This window comes from Pygoscelis adeliae, unplaced genomic scaffold (genome assembly GCF_000699105.1).
Source record: "Pygoscelis adeliae isolate BGI_AS28 unplaced genomic scaffold, ASM69910v1 Scaffold392, whole genome shotgun sequence".
NCBI lineage: Eukaryota > Metazoa > Chordata > Aves > Sphenisciformes > Spheniscidae > Pygoscelis > Pygoscelis adeliae.
Window position 1 is genome coordinate 1,013,362 of NW_008824293.1, and position 14,514 is coordinate 1,027,875.

Genomic DNA, 14,514 nt, shown 5'->3' on the forward strand with positions numbered 1-14,514 from the left:
AAAGACCTATAGGGGCTTGCACTGTCTGTCTGAAAGGCTGTCCCCTGCAAAGCAGTTTGCACTTACTCTTCATGTTTCTCAGTATAGAACATGATGGGGAAGGGAGGGAAGACGTGGATCTTACCTGGACTCCAGTTTTGAGGGAGATTTCACGGAGCAGGGTGATTTTCTGTAGATTATACACTTCAGCTGCTTGGTCAGCATTCTCACTGCAAAAAGCACACAAAGGCTTCAGCTCTCGGGTAAGTTTCTGCTCAAGGACATCCCTCCACTGTGGCGTATCTGAAGCACAGGTCCCTGTACAGCTAGGTGCTAACTGAAACCAATGACTAACATTACTGTGGTTGCTAGTGGTCTATTAAAGCTTACAGAGATGTACGACAGTACTTTTTACTGAAATCCATGTGTGTTCTCCTCAAAGCTCACTGCAGAGTTTAGGCAAGAGTCTGAATGTCTTCGGCTCTTGGTAAAGAGTGAGCTGTCCCTGACATGAAGGGATGATCACTGATTTAGCCAACTAGTCATGGTTTTTCTCTTGGGCCACTTCGCTTGCACTTCCAGTTTAATACTCACTATCTGCACCTTCCAGCAGCCTTATTCACCATCTCTGTTTCAGATACAGGAGAAACTGTCCTTGTTTTTGGAACATAAGCTCCCTTCACCTAAATCATCGTCTATATAGACAAATACCTTTCGACTACACTCCTTCAACTTCTTGCCTTCTGCTCCCCTCTGCACCACTAAGGAGAGGTTTCCCTTCCTCCTGGCTCTCCTAGCTGCCTTTGCCTCATAGGTTTCATCTCATTTCAAATTTCAGTTACACTTCCCCCTGCTGCTCTTTGCCTGATCTCTTTCCATTATAAGCCTGTAAAACTCCCTCAGGAGTACAGATTTATATTCAACAGCAAACAAATCAAAAAGGCAGGTCCTATTAAAGAACAGTAAGAGCTACAGACATTTGGTGAGAGTCCAGGCACAAGTGAGGGTAATTTGCTCTGCTTACCATTCAAGACTAAAATCGAAGTAGTTCTTTGCTTCTGAACAAATATTCTTCCAAAGCTCCTGAGGGGTCATGCTGGCCCATGCAGTGTTATCAGCATTTCCAAGGTTCCTGTTTTTCCTTTTCTTATTCTTTTTCTTGGAGACCAGCTCATCAGCTGGAAGATGGGCAATGGGATTTGGAAAGGAGCTTAGAAAGCAATTGAGGAAGTGGCTGATGGCTGCTGATAAACCCGACAGCTCCACACCCTACAGCGAGACACCGAAATCAGTCTTGGAAGACACCTGCCATCACACAGGCACTACTCTGACCCCGAGTCTAACACAAATCCAGTCCTACCAGAAACAGGAAAATCTTCCAGAAGAGGGAGAGGAAGGCAATATTTGCAAGTGGAACTAGCACAGACAGAATTATGTAGATATAAGAGATAAGTATATACCTACACACATACACAAATATATATTCCATTTCGGGCTGCTACCTGGGACAGAGAAACTAGAGAATGTAAAGAAGACTTTGACAGTGGAGTAAAGCCAGGCGTATTGCTTTGCTATGTACGGACAGGTATAAGGATGCACTAGTGTTCATGCAATTAAAAAAACTTGTTAGAAGGGCAAAAGCAACACTGTTTAAGAGGAAAAGGTGTTACAAGGAAAACAAGCTGTGATTTCACTTTTAAAAGCCTTCAACATAATGAGTGAGAATCTGGGGAAGAAAAGCATGAATGATTACTCTCTGGGAAACCTATCTTCAAGTGGGAACTTGTTTTCCCTTACATGCAGGCCTGTACCTATTTTAGCGCTAATGAGATTGTACTTCCCGTTGCTAGGCAACCCCTATGAACTGCCTAATGAGAGAAGAGACTCAAACAGCTCTCTATTTGTGGAAAAAAGTCATTAGGGAGGACACACAAGGCAAGAGGTTAGGCTGCAGGTCATACCTGGAGGTACGTCTTGAAGATGTGTTTAGCCGATCGAGTGATCAGTTCACTGATTCCTATTTTCTACCCAAAGGAATAAAGATCAGAGATTAAGAGTCAGTCGGCAATAACAATGAAAAATACGCTTTGCTTTTGAAGTGGGCTTTTATCAAGATCTGCAGAAGACGCATTCTCCAGTCCTTACCCTGCAGCTCAGAACTGTTTTGCATTTGACAACGCTCCTGGAGCCAGGGAAGAGCCCCCTGCACACCCGTGCATGGTGACCACAAGCCACCCCATGCGGCCCAGCTCAGCTCTAATGCTGCTTCCAGGAGCCACCGCAGCACAAGCCCTGCGCGTGCTCACGGGCAGCCGCGCTCCCAACACTTTCCAATTTGATCCAAAGCCCTGACAGATCTTAGAGGCTTAAAAAATGCATGGCTTAAAATCCAACTGTGCATTACCTGCTATTACGCTTGGGAACCCCTGAAGCACTTCTCTATCCCAAAGGACGCTCAAACCTTCTAACATGAAAGCCATTAAGGATTTGGGAGCAAAACTCCTCATCCACCACTCACAGGTCCTTCTCCCTCCTCCTCTATTTTTGAAGCTGTTTATTTTTACACAGAGAAAACAATTGGCCAAGTTGGAATCTATACAGGGCAAATTATGCCAGAGGCAGTTTTAATTGTCAGTCTGAAGTTAAGCCTGATGCTTACAAAAATGTGATCCAGCTGAGCACGGCCAGGGGTCTTGGTGATGAAGTTGATCACTTTGCCTAAATAACGCATGTTGATGCCCCTCTGGTGCATGGCCTCTGCTAAGGTAGCCCCATCCATTGGGAGCACTGTGTGATCCAGACAGTCTTTGACCTGCAGGGTATATGCAAACTTCAGTTACAGAGAGCAAACATGAAGGAAAGAATTTCAATTTTTAAAAAATAAAAAAAAATAAGAAAAAAATCTGACTGAGGAGGGAAAAAGGCATTGCTGACAGAGAAGGCAGTTTCCAGGGCTGACATTTAAGTTACAAGCACAGCAAGAACTGGCAAGTACAGAGCACTGATCAGCCAGAGCCAGGGCTGCCGCGTGTTCCCTGCCTTGGGCCATAGGCTCCACAGCCAGCAAAGTGGATAAATTTGGCCTGCAGAGACTCCTCAGGAGCTCTGGTTAGTGCCTCCTCTGCTCTGCCTCTGGGGTGGGACTGCTGTTCTGGGATCTGGCACAAAGGAAACCCCGAGTGGGCACAGCCTCGAGCCCCCTGTGCAGCTGCGGGGCTGTGAGCAGGAGCGGCGTTGTGCCAGCAGCAGGAGGGAGAGCTGTTTCTCCAGTGCTAATGGGATGGCAAGCCGCCCAGCGCTGCGAGGGCACGGGGGGGCAGGACCGCTGTTCCCCGACTGCCAGTGGCACACACCTCTGTTACCTGGGGTTCAGGGTCGCCCCAAAGGCCAACAGTGACCCCGAGCAAGGCTCTTTCGGTGAGTGCTGTAATACCAGAGACCACCATGCTACACGGGCAGGGGGAACACTTGCACCAGACAGCCCAAAGCAGTTTGTGCAAGCTCCTTGCCACTTGTACCATTTTTACTCTTATGTCTCAGTGGAGAACGAGCAGCACTACGCACTCCCAATAAGCACTGGGCAACTGAGGTGCGGAGAGATCAACTGTCATAGTAAAACAGCTCAGGCTTCATCCAGTTCCCTGTGTGAAACAAGCAGAGGCAAAGGCCCCGTGGAGCAGCGCAGAGGATTGTAACCAAGTGCTGAGCATGCAGTGTCTCGAGTGGAGCAACAGCGTTCAGCGTAGTTCAGCATACGACTTCCATCGGTTTGCCCGAGGCCACATGGGAACTCAGTAGCAGAGTAGGGACTCAGGACTCCTGTGGCTCAGGCAATGAGAACCGCTTTCCCTTTGGCATAGCATTATTTAACTAATGCTTGTGGAACTAGCAGGCTAACCCTTCTTTAAGCGCCTCACAGTCAGTGACTAAAAACATTTCCAATTAAAAGACTACATGGAGTTGTGCACACTTAGCTGATAAGGGGGAATGGCACTTGCATTTTAAGTTGTGTTGCAGTGCTGATAAAGAGTCACTTAATTCACGTCATGGAGTAACACCAGTTACCCTCTGATACACAGAGTATGGAGGACTGCCTGCTTACAGCAGCTGGCTTGTAACTTGCCCTCACACATGCTTGTGCAGCATTTTGGGTTTATACACTAGTGGATCGACTGTCTTGTAAAACAGTCACCAAGCCCTTTTCTGATTCACTCCCTCTCCTTTTTTATTTAAAGACTGAATAGCTGGTCTTAAAGGTTATGCTGACTACAAAACTAGTGGATTTAGAGTTCAGAAAAAACTTTCCAGCAAGGAAAATCCCCTCCTACGTAAGACCAACAACTCCTGAACCTCTTGGGAGTGGAGATCATCAGTTCTACCCTCCTAGTTACAGTGCCTACTGTAACATATGCATTAGCAGTCGATTTAGAGGGAGTCTTGAGAAGGGAAAAGCTGGTATTTCTTATCTAGCCAGGTGCATGGGTAAGCATCCAAAATGCTTAAGTCTTACCAAGGGAGTTTTTACAATAGGTATTAGTAAGAACAATTTCCCACTTCACTCCAAATTATTAGTCACCAATTGAGTCACAATCAGGGTCGGATAATACAATAAGTTGTGCAGGATGCCCAGGGTTAGGGAGGATGACTTATGTGGTCTTTATTGTCCCAAACTCTTAGCAATAGCTGTTATTTACTAGTGCCAAAAATTCTTTGTTGGATTGAGGTGGGAAAATTGCGCCATGTTGTAAGACGGGAAATGGAAAACCCCTCTTGCGCTTGCACCAGAGATGCTTGCACTGTTCACTGTATTTCACCACTGGTGCCAGAACTCAGCTGCCAGCAGGAGAATACCACGTTTGCTCGGGAGGCGAAGCTGGCGTACCGACGTGTCAGTGCTTGCTCAGAGTGGCCCGGCTTGAGGCAAGCTTTCAGAGGGGACATTACTGCTGGTCCTCAGTTCCTTACCAAACCTGGGATCTGGCACGACAGCAAGAACGCAGCAGCATCCTTCAGCAACTGCTTCTGATCCTGCACCTCCTCTTTGCTAGACTCGGGAAAACGAACACCTAGGAGAGTAAAAGAGAAAAACATAAAACACATCAACTCAAAGAAGAAACAAGTCGCATACAGAAAGCGTATAGTAAGAGCAGGTAGAAAGTTAAAGTGATTCTGTCTCCCTGGAATTAAAGATGCTTCTTCAAAAACTCATCTACTGTACAATGTTTCAATAGATAGAGCGTTAGCTGCTCTGCTTGGTTAGTAGCTGTGCTGCTCTTGCCCACTCATTCATTGTTAACGCAGCTTTTAAAAGCCCAAATTCTGCTCTTCATCTGGTCCATTCTACCTATTGCAAAGTGCTGTGTACACTTCCAGTGCAAAAGAGTCAACTGGCTAGACTGGAGTGGGAACATTTCAGCAGATGGACCAGCAAATACTGCAAGTGCTAGAAACTCAGAGCCTTTTGCTTTTGCACACCAAATTAAAACAAGGTTTTAAGTTCTAGCTGCAAAGTTGGTGCCAAAGCACTAATCCTTACCAGTCTTGGAAGATGCTTGGGCGTTTCAAAACACATGCTCCGTCTGACGCATTTATTCCAAGCTAAATTCAACTGTATGGCCATTCCCCAGCAATTTGCATGCATACAGCCTCGGTATTCACCCCCATAAACATTCTGGGAGCTTCTTCAGTATTTCCAAATAAAAAATACTGATTCCAGCCACGGAAAGCTACATACAATGCTCGGGACTGACGCATGCATTTGAAAGGGCACTGTGACCTGCTTACCATAATGTTACTAAAACAAACCCTGCCCTTCACTGAGGATGCAACATCAGTTGTTCAACTACAACTGTTGTTTTTTGTGTAAACTACTACATTAGGATCAAATTTAATTTTTTCCCTCCCTCTGCTTCTTTTCATGTGGTCTAGCAGCTGGGATGCTGGAGAGTCACAAGAAGATTCTTGGCAGCAATCTGCAGACCTCCCCCGAGCATAGCAGTGGGAGACAGCTTACTGCCCGCATTTGGTAGTTTGAGCATTGCAATCAGTTACACTTCTTTCTCTTTTCTGTATCTTTGTGCTTCACGGAGAATCCTGTACCATGCCAGCCAGCCAAAAGCCAGCAATATTCTTAGCTACAGAACACAATTTTTTGTCTGTAGCTGGCTGGACACAGCAATCCTCTTAAGCAGGACTAAAACTAGCTCTTTGTACACATACCTGGTGAGAAAATATCTGGGTTAAACCGAATGTCAAATGACGTGTCACTAATGGAGCCTACAGCCTTGCAAGCATTTCGAATCACTTCTCTGCTTTTGGGATCCACTGGAGCAGGAAGAAAAATTGAATACAAATGAATGTGGATTTCAGAAAATGACAAGCCTAGCTATTGAATTAAGAGAAAACTTTTGTTACTAAAAGCAGCAATGATGGCACATTCTGCAGAAATCCATTATAAAAACAATCAATTGTAAGATATTTGGAAAGGAGGATGGCTGCAAAATGTAAAGTCTGAACAAGAGCACGTAAGATGACCCAGAAAACCCATGGATCCACCCCCCAACCACAGATACTCAGAAATCCAAGCCTGGGATTCCCAAAGGCATCTGTGCATTGCGCACTTCCCAGCCCTGCCGCAGCCTGCTCCCCTCCACCTGCACTAAGCCTCTGGCAGCTCAGCCCCGGCCGCCAACCCTGCAGGCCAGCTTGCTGGCCAGGCTCTCGCTCCTGTGGCAGAGCTCATGGGCTTGCTGCCTTCAGAGATACTCACCCACCTACCCAACTGGCCCCCAGAGCAATTAATTCATTAGTGTGTGAACAGCTCTATGCAAAGAGCTGAGACAATATTGATAGAAGCAGTCAGTGCTTGTCCTGTTTAACAACAAATAATCATCCTGACCACCCCCAGCCTGGCATAGCTCCTACCAGTGACACAGCCCACCAGCTAGGGCAGGAGGCCTGGGCTGCTTCTGGTGCCGAGGACGAAATACCTGTTCCATCATCAGATGCAATGGTCTCAGCAAGCTCTTTCACCTGATCAAGTCCAGTCACGTTATCGTCTATTTTACCATCCTCTGACTCAGATTTCTCACTGTCTGCAGTACCGTTCTCCGGAGAGGCGCCATTTTCCAGTGCACCTGAGCTCTCCTGCTTGTTGGCTTTCTGCTGCATCAGCTGCAGCGCAGCCAGCTTCATGAATAAGAGATACCTACAGTAAAGGAAAAGATGAATTCAGCACAGCAGGAGAATCCAAGAGGACTGCGAGGAAAAAACCTCACAAAGTTAGCATTATAGACCATACAGTTTCTCTGTGATGTACACACTCTTCCCATGAGCTTTCCAAAATCAAAGGAGTGCACATTAGTTTATCAGAAGCAGCAAAACCAAGTGGGTTTTCATTACCTATCACAATGGGAAACTAATCTCCTTGCAGTGGTTACAAATTGCTTTCCACACGCAGCATCAGCAGACAGCTCGGGAAGACCCTCACTGCCAGATGCACAGGACTAGTCAAACACAAACCAGCAGCAATTTTGCCAGGAGACCTTAGCAGAGAGAAGCCCAGCCTCTGCTAGCCAAGGAGGAGCAGCAGCACCCTACGGCCATGGTCCTGCAGGCTGCTGGTCTGGAAGCTCTCCCAGGGAGCAGCAAAGCCTGCCTGCAGGCACGTGGCAGAACCAGGAAGGGCGCTGGCTGCAGAACTGGTTGCTCAGTGGGCAGGGCTCCTCCGTCAGCAACTGAAGGGCTTGTCTTCCTGGCAAGCGAAGCACAGGCTCTGACCATCTGTGATAGCAGAGCACCTGCAGCCCGTCGCATTGGAAGCGGGAGCCTTAACATCACCAGCACCAGGCGGCCACACCACATGACCCCGACTTGTCCTGCTCCCAGAGCTCCCACTTCCTCGCCTGCACTGAGCGAGCCCAAACACCAACGCATCCCACCACAAAAGTGCCTACAGCAGTTCCCATAGGTAGTTTTTTTTCAGCCTCTAGTAAAAAAAGCATTCTTTCAAGACATCTGGAGATTGAAGGATCAATGAGATCCTTCCTATTCCCTAGCCATCAGGTGCACCAGATACCTGCAGGGAAAGAAGAACTTCTAAATGTTTGCACAGGAAACAACAAAAACAGATCTGGAGACTAAAAAGCAAACCACCTCTTTGCCTGGCTCCCTGTAACCCTATCAAAATCCCTACTGTTTTCACCTCTCATTAACTAAGTTTCTATAATTGCACCTGCACGGCCAAGCAATGGGGAAATTAGCTGCCCACTTCTGGGAGCTCTGTTGTGATGTCCCTGGGACAATGCAGTGTGGTCCTGACTTGGACTGTTACCAGTTGCAGGTGGAGGAAGGGGGGAGCTCAGCTCACCTGTGTTCTACAAAGGCATCAACAAGCTCTTGCCGCAGACAGCAAAGCTTGTGTCTGTGCTGCTTGGGGAACCCCATTTTCTTACATTCCTCTGGCATCTCCTCCCCTTCAACAGGCAGGAAGTTTAGATCTGGAGGGAAAGTGCGGAGCAGGTCCAGTATGTAGTGACGCCCATCGTTGCCAATAATGCCTTTGCACTCCACCGAGGAGCACAGCTCCACCTCCTCATTCTTGTCATTGAGGACTTTGTGCTTCTGGATCTTAAGCGGCCTGCTGGTCTTCTCCAGCAGCTCCAGATACTTGGGGTGCGAGACAACTGTCTTGCCAAAGTCTATTGACCCATAGATGACGCTCTGCTCCTGCTCCCGTTCCAAGATGCCAGGAATAATAGACTGAGCTGTCACCCTGTAACCTCTGTAATCCACCACTACAGTCCCCAGCGTGTACAGCCCTTCTACATCCACAGCATTATAGGTCCGCACACCATTGAGATCATTGGTAGGAGCTACATAAGCAGCAACATCTCCACCAAAGTCCTTGTAGTGGTCACGGACGTCAAAGCCCAAGCTGAAGAAAATGTTGTTCCAGATGAACATCTGCATCTTGGTCTCTTCACTGGGGTTGATGGCCATGACATTGCCATCAATGACAGCCATAGCACCTCTTGTTGCTGCTGCAGTAAAGTCGCTGTGAACCTGGAGGTAGGTGGAGAGAAAGCTGGGTAAGGAAAGGCTCCCACCCTCCCAGCTCCTCGCTCTCAAAGCTCCCTGCAAATTTAGCCTTCGCTCCTCTCCTCCTCATAGCCTTCCAGGAGGCAGGCAGGTCAACTGGCTTTTACTTTTGTGAGCCTGGCTAGTGGCCTGGATACAAGCTCCAGGAGCCAGAACGTTAGGGATCAGCATGGCTCAGACTCAGCTCTCTGCAGAGGAGGGCTTAGGTGTAAGCGTGTCCGCCCTCCCCCCGTTCCTCCCACCCACTCGAAGGAGGACTGGATCAGACAGAACAGCAGAGGACTAAGAGGAGGCTGCCTCGGGGTCAGCAGGGAGACGCGCGGTCAAGGAGCACAATTCTTCCCCATGGGGCTGGGAGCAGAAGGCAGACATGCAAGAGAGAACAAGACCCCTTAGCTTACAAACAAGGATCCTCCTCTTGCAGTTTCTAAAGGGTAGCCCAGGTGAAGTGTCCAGATGCAATACAGGCAGCAGAGAAGGGGCTGCGTGAGGAGCTGCCTGCATGTCCCAAAGTTACCTTGAAAATGGCTCGTTCTCTTAGCAGCCTCTCGGGCAGGGTCTTGCGTGGCCGGGCTCCCGGGCTCTCAGCAGCCTCTCGGGCAGGTTCTTGCGTGGCAGCTCTCGCGTGGTCTGCAGCTCCTCGTTCCAGTCTCTGGTCTGAAAGAGTCAAAGCCTTGTGAGAAGCAATGCATTGTGTAGGAAGGGGCTGGCACGTCAGTGTTTCTGCTTTACGAGGCATTCTGTGAGAGAAGGGAGGGGAAGGGGCAAGAATTCAGGCTGCCATGGAGTTCAGAGGAAGGGAATTAGCAAGAGGAATGAACACTCCTCGTGAATGGACTTTATTTGGCAGCAGTTTGGGATAGATCTTACATTAGCCCAGCTTATGCAGTGCAGTTTAACTGAAATAGCAGCTTGCTAGCTCTGGAGGAGCACAGTGCAGGTTTCATTAGCCAACACACTGCAATGGGGTCACACCGCAGGCAGACAGCCACCCATAAGCAGCCGTTACAGCCCTGCACCGCTCACGGCCTGCAAGACTTTATGCTATGAAGCTGCAGCTGAGGCATTTGAAATAGTTCGCTCAGAGACACAAGAGCCATTCCAGGCCTGACTGGCATGGAGGAGCGCTCTGCCTTCTGTGCAGTGGCGCTCATTGGAGCAGGGACTTATAAACACCCAAGCAGAAGTTGCTCCTCTCAGACCTTTACATGCTCAGGGAGTTGCAGTCTGAGCAGCACAGCCCCTATAGTCAAGGGCACTGTCAAGAACAAGGACTCCCGCAAGTTTTCCCTTGATGAGCAAAACCCTTCCACAAATACCAGAGGTCTACTTGTTAAAAGTTAACCAGTTCCCAGCACAGCTGGCAGCAAAACTCTTGCCAGCATTCTCAGGCAAAGGAAGACCAATACCTGTCCAGGTATGTGCTCTTCATAGCCCAGTCTAGAAGTATAAGCGTCTTCTGCCCGGACACAGTCCATGGCATGTTCTGCTTGCGGAGCCGTCCAGCTGTACACTTGGAAAGGAGTGGCTATCCTTTCAAAAGGGTGTCTCTGAACCCTAGTTTGGGAGTGAAAACAGTTAGACATTTTCCAAAGGAAGATTGCTTTCTATTTATTTGTCCTGGTTTTGGCTGGGATAGAGTTAATTTTCTTCCTAGAAGCTGGTACAGTGCTGTGTTTTGGATTTAGGATGAGAATAATGTTGATAACACCCCGATGTTTTAGTTGTTGCTGAGCAGTGCTTACACTAGTCAAGGACTTTTCAGCTTCTCATGCCCTGCCAGCGAGAAGCTGGGAGGGGGCACAGCCAGGACAGCTGACCCAAGCTGGCCAAAGGGGTATTCCATACCATGCGACGTCATGCCCAGTACATAAACTGGGGGGAGTTGGCTGGGGGGTGGTGACCGCTGCTCGGGGACTGGCTGGGCATCAGTCGGCGTGGGGTGAGCAACTGCACGGTGCATCACTTATTTTGTATATTCTTTTATCATCATTATTATTATTTTCCCTTCCTTTTCTGTCCTATTAAACCATCTTTATCTCAACCCATGAATTTTACTTTTATTTTTTTTTTTTACCGATTCTCTCCCCCATCCCACTGGGGGGAGATAATTTCATTAACAAGTACTATACCCCATGATGACTGATTGGCATGGGCAGCATCTCTCAACAGAGTCTGCAGAATTACTTGGGCTCTCCACATCCCCCTTTCCCCAGTTTTATCGTCAGTTGTATCACTGGAGATCCCCATCACCCTCTGCATTTGGAAGCGGAGGATACCCACTCCCAGCTAGCCACCTCTCAGACTGGCCCTCAGCTTTCACACCAGTCCATACGGGTTGCATCATAAAGCCAGCCTACAGCACACATCCACTAATGAAGCGAAAAAGAAAGCTTCACCAAATGGTCTCTTGTGTAATCTGTCTGCTCTCAGCAGGTGCTGGAGTCTCATCTGTATTTACTTCTGGCCCAAGAAGCAATACAGTATAATCATTTTTAAATGGCCAGATAGTCACAGTGGTGGCTGGAGGCCACTGCTAATTTCCAGCCCTTGTCTAGTGTCACTTTCATCTTCTTAATGAGAGCAGAAGCAGAGCTCCTGAAAGCCACACAATGTGCCTGTCAATTTGCACCCTGCTGAGCCAAGGCAGTTCATTAAGTGGACTCTAAAGAATGACAGGCTTTTGCACAGGACCCACTGTCCTGGAGCAGAATAAATGGTCCCTGCAGCAAGGACAGGAGAATAAAAGAATACTTTTTTTTTATTATTATTATAGGAGCTAGAGGAAATTAGAGAAAATGAACATGCATGGACATGTTTAAAATAATTATTTGCTCTCCACCATAAGCCTACGCAAAGCCCTCGTGTTACTTTCCCTGATATTTTATGCTTCAGTCTCTTCTTTGGATTCAGGGGAGAAGTACCTACTGATCAGGTTACCAGCCCAGTTGCTGCTGCAGCATGTGGCCATGCTTCACATTAACTCTTTGCTGCCCAGCTAGCTAGGAAGTCATCAAGTCTCCCACGAGGCATGTAGCCAACACGCAGACTCAGCAAGGAGACCCAATCTCAGGAGCTGGTCAACACAACAGCAGTTTCCCTTGTATGAACACTGCAGTCCATCTCTGGGCTTTCTCTCCCACTGTGCATGTTGCCCTGCGTGTTCAGTTTCTCAGCAGGGACAGAGCACGTTGAATTCCAGGTAAGCCCCACAACTGATACTCCCGTGGCAATGGAAAGCTGTAGTCCCCCCACCCTTTGCTTTAGGCAGAACCGAAATCTGTAAATCTACATGCTGTAAGCAAGAGTCATCTTGGAGCTACAGCCAAGAGAAACCATCCAGTGGATAAGGATCAGGACTCTGGGCTTCCACCGGCCTCTGTTACTGTCGTGCTGAACAATAGCAGAGAAGTCACATCAGCTCTGACAGCTCCATGTTTCGACTGAGGGAAAGCCAGTTACACCAGGGTGCTGCCATGACATTTAGTCAGACGTTTTGTGGTCCTTGCTGCATAGACTCCCATGTCCCAACCACCCCACCACTATGTGAGCTCAGAGAAAGCAGGCATTGCAATCCTTGCTATATCAGAGTGGCATCCAGTTCCCACAGAATTAGCCACATAGCTGAGCCTCACCAAGCAACTTCACAACAGACTACTCAAGGCAACTAGAGAGGGAAAAAATGCTGCTACCGTTTCTTCTGCAGGGCGGCAAAGTTTTTTTTGAAGGTAGGGCTGATCTGGTTAAGTAGTTCCACCAAGGAATGACTGAGAAAACTGGGGTTTGCAGGTTTGGGATTGAAGTTGTATGCAGTAGACCTGCAAGAGAAAAAAAGAAACAGAAGTTGCAAGCCGTTGTCATACCTGAGACTTCCCATACCCTAGGAACGTGGTACATGAATGACAGCTTTCCGTATATGCACTGCATGGAAGGCCTGCACAACGTGCCCTTGCTTGCAAAATGGAGACCACGTCGCACACAGGCAGATGGGCTGCAAGGGCCCTCTCTAGTCTCTCCACATGAGATGCAGCTAGTAACCCTGTACCTGGGCCCTGATGGATTGCACAGCAAATTTAATTTAGACCTCCTTCAGCCACCACCAGGTTCAAGAAAGGCTTATATTTTTATAGCTGGGAAGGATTGATTTCACAGAGCTTCCCAAACACACCAAAAGGGTCTTTGCTTAACAATGAACCCAACGGTAATGGTACCACTATACCAGTCAGTGCCCTCTCAAGATACCTCGTCTCCTGGCTGGAAGGCTGAGCACCAGACCTGCCAGGGGCACACTGACAGGTCCCCCTCTCCAGGTCACATTTTGCCAGACTCAAAAAGGCCACTTGTTTCATGTTCATTGTGCCACTTGGTCTCCTGGGACCTGCACTCAGATGTGTACCCTTAGATTCATTACTTTTAACAATTAATTTTACAGATATGGGAGGAAACAATGGACTAAGAATTATTTCTTTCACGAGCCAGTTTAACACAGAGCACCTCCATTTCATAGTGAGACAGAGGTAGAAATGTGCTTGAATTTTATCTTCTATATTTTAAGCTCTCCTCCTCTTCAGGCAGCTTCATTCTCCTTCTGTGAATTATAACCTTGTATTTCAAACATGCAGTTATTGTTGCCCAGGCAATTATCTGGATTGCAGGATCAAGGCCACCCAGAGATGTTCCTGAGCTGATGGTTGCTCAGGTACAGCAGGGTTTGCTGCTCTGAAGTTCTCTCCTGTCCACCCTCAACTCAGTAGGACTCTGTTACAGGCTACTGGGCTGGATGGACCCTGCACCTCCCTCAATATAGCCACTCTGACAGGCACAGCACAGCCACTTTAACAGTCTCTCATAGTCACTATTTAAAAAGAAAATATAAAAAAAAAATCTCGTCAAATCTGTGCCCAGCTTAGGAAGTTCTGACAGGCTGTGCTTTTGCTTTAGGGCAAAATGAGATAGTCACAATGGTCAGGAAGGAATTCCCTCCCAACTCAAAATGCGCTAATTAGCTGATGACATTATGGGATGTTTAAATTTTCCCTAAAGCATCAGGCATTTATCCACTGTGGAGAAATGGTACCAGGCATAACTGAACAGCCCAATCCAGTATAGCAACTCCTACAAACCCATGTGAGCAGCGAATTAAAATAGGCTATTTTCCACCAAAAAAAAAAAAAAAGAAAGCAGCAATTGTTTGTTTGTGGGTTCTTTTCCAGTTGGCTATCACAAGCTCCCTGCTGCGGGGCAGGACAGGAGGAACCTTAGTTACTCACTGATTCAAGTAAAATCCTCGAGTGGATGCAGTGATACTGACGTGCCGATCCTCCACTGTGATGACATATAAATACATGAGATCCCCATGCATCTTCCGGTTACCGGGTGGAGGGTTCCAGCCACTCATCGTCAATACCTTTAGGCACTGCAAAGGCTACAGAAGAA

General features: G+C 47.8%; 1 protein-coding gene across 3 annotated transcripts in view; it reads right to left on the bottom strand.

Annotated features, from left to right (window-relative positions):
• CLUH (clustered mitochondria (cluA/CLU1) homolog) overlaps positions 1-14,514 on the bottom strand; it is a 34,720-nt gene that overhangs the window by 9,826 nt on the left and 10,380 nt on the right. For all 3 annotated transcript variants that reach the window (XR_663374.1, XM_009318813.1, XM_009318812.1), the window contains exons 6-18: positions 14,349-14,503; positions 12,771-12,896; positions 10,488-10,635; positions 9,671-9,735; positions 9,596-9,623; positions 8,348-9,042; positions 6,969-7,186; positions 6,199-6,303; positions 4,945-5,045; positions 2,639-2,791; positions 1,941-2,003; positions 1,004-1,248; positions 125-209 (exon numbers count right to left, since the gene is read on the bottom strand). Coding sequence is in view for 2 of the 3 variants with exons in the window: in XM_009318813.1 (XP_009317088.1) it covers positions 125-209; positions 1,004-1,248; positions 1,941-2,003; positions 2,639-2,791; positions 4,945-5,045; positions 6,199-6,303; positions 6,969-7,186; positions 8,348-9,042; positions 9,596-9,623; positions 9,671-9,735; positions 10,488-10,635; positions 12,771-12,896; positions 14,349-14,503 (2,187 nt within the window). In the remaining variant the exon portion in view is untranslated. The remainder of the gene's footprint in view (positions 1-124; positions 210-1,003; positions 1,249-1,940; positions 2,004-2,638; positions 2,792-4,944; positions 5,046-6,198; positions 6,304-6,968; positions 7,187-8,347; positions 9,043-9,595; positions 9,624-9,670; positions 9,736-10,487; positions 10,636-12,770; positions 12,897-14,348; positions 14,504-14,514) is intronic.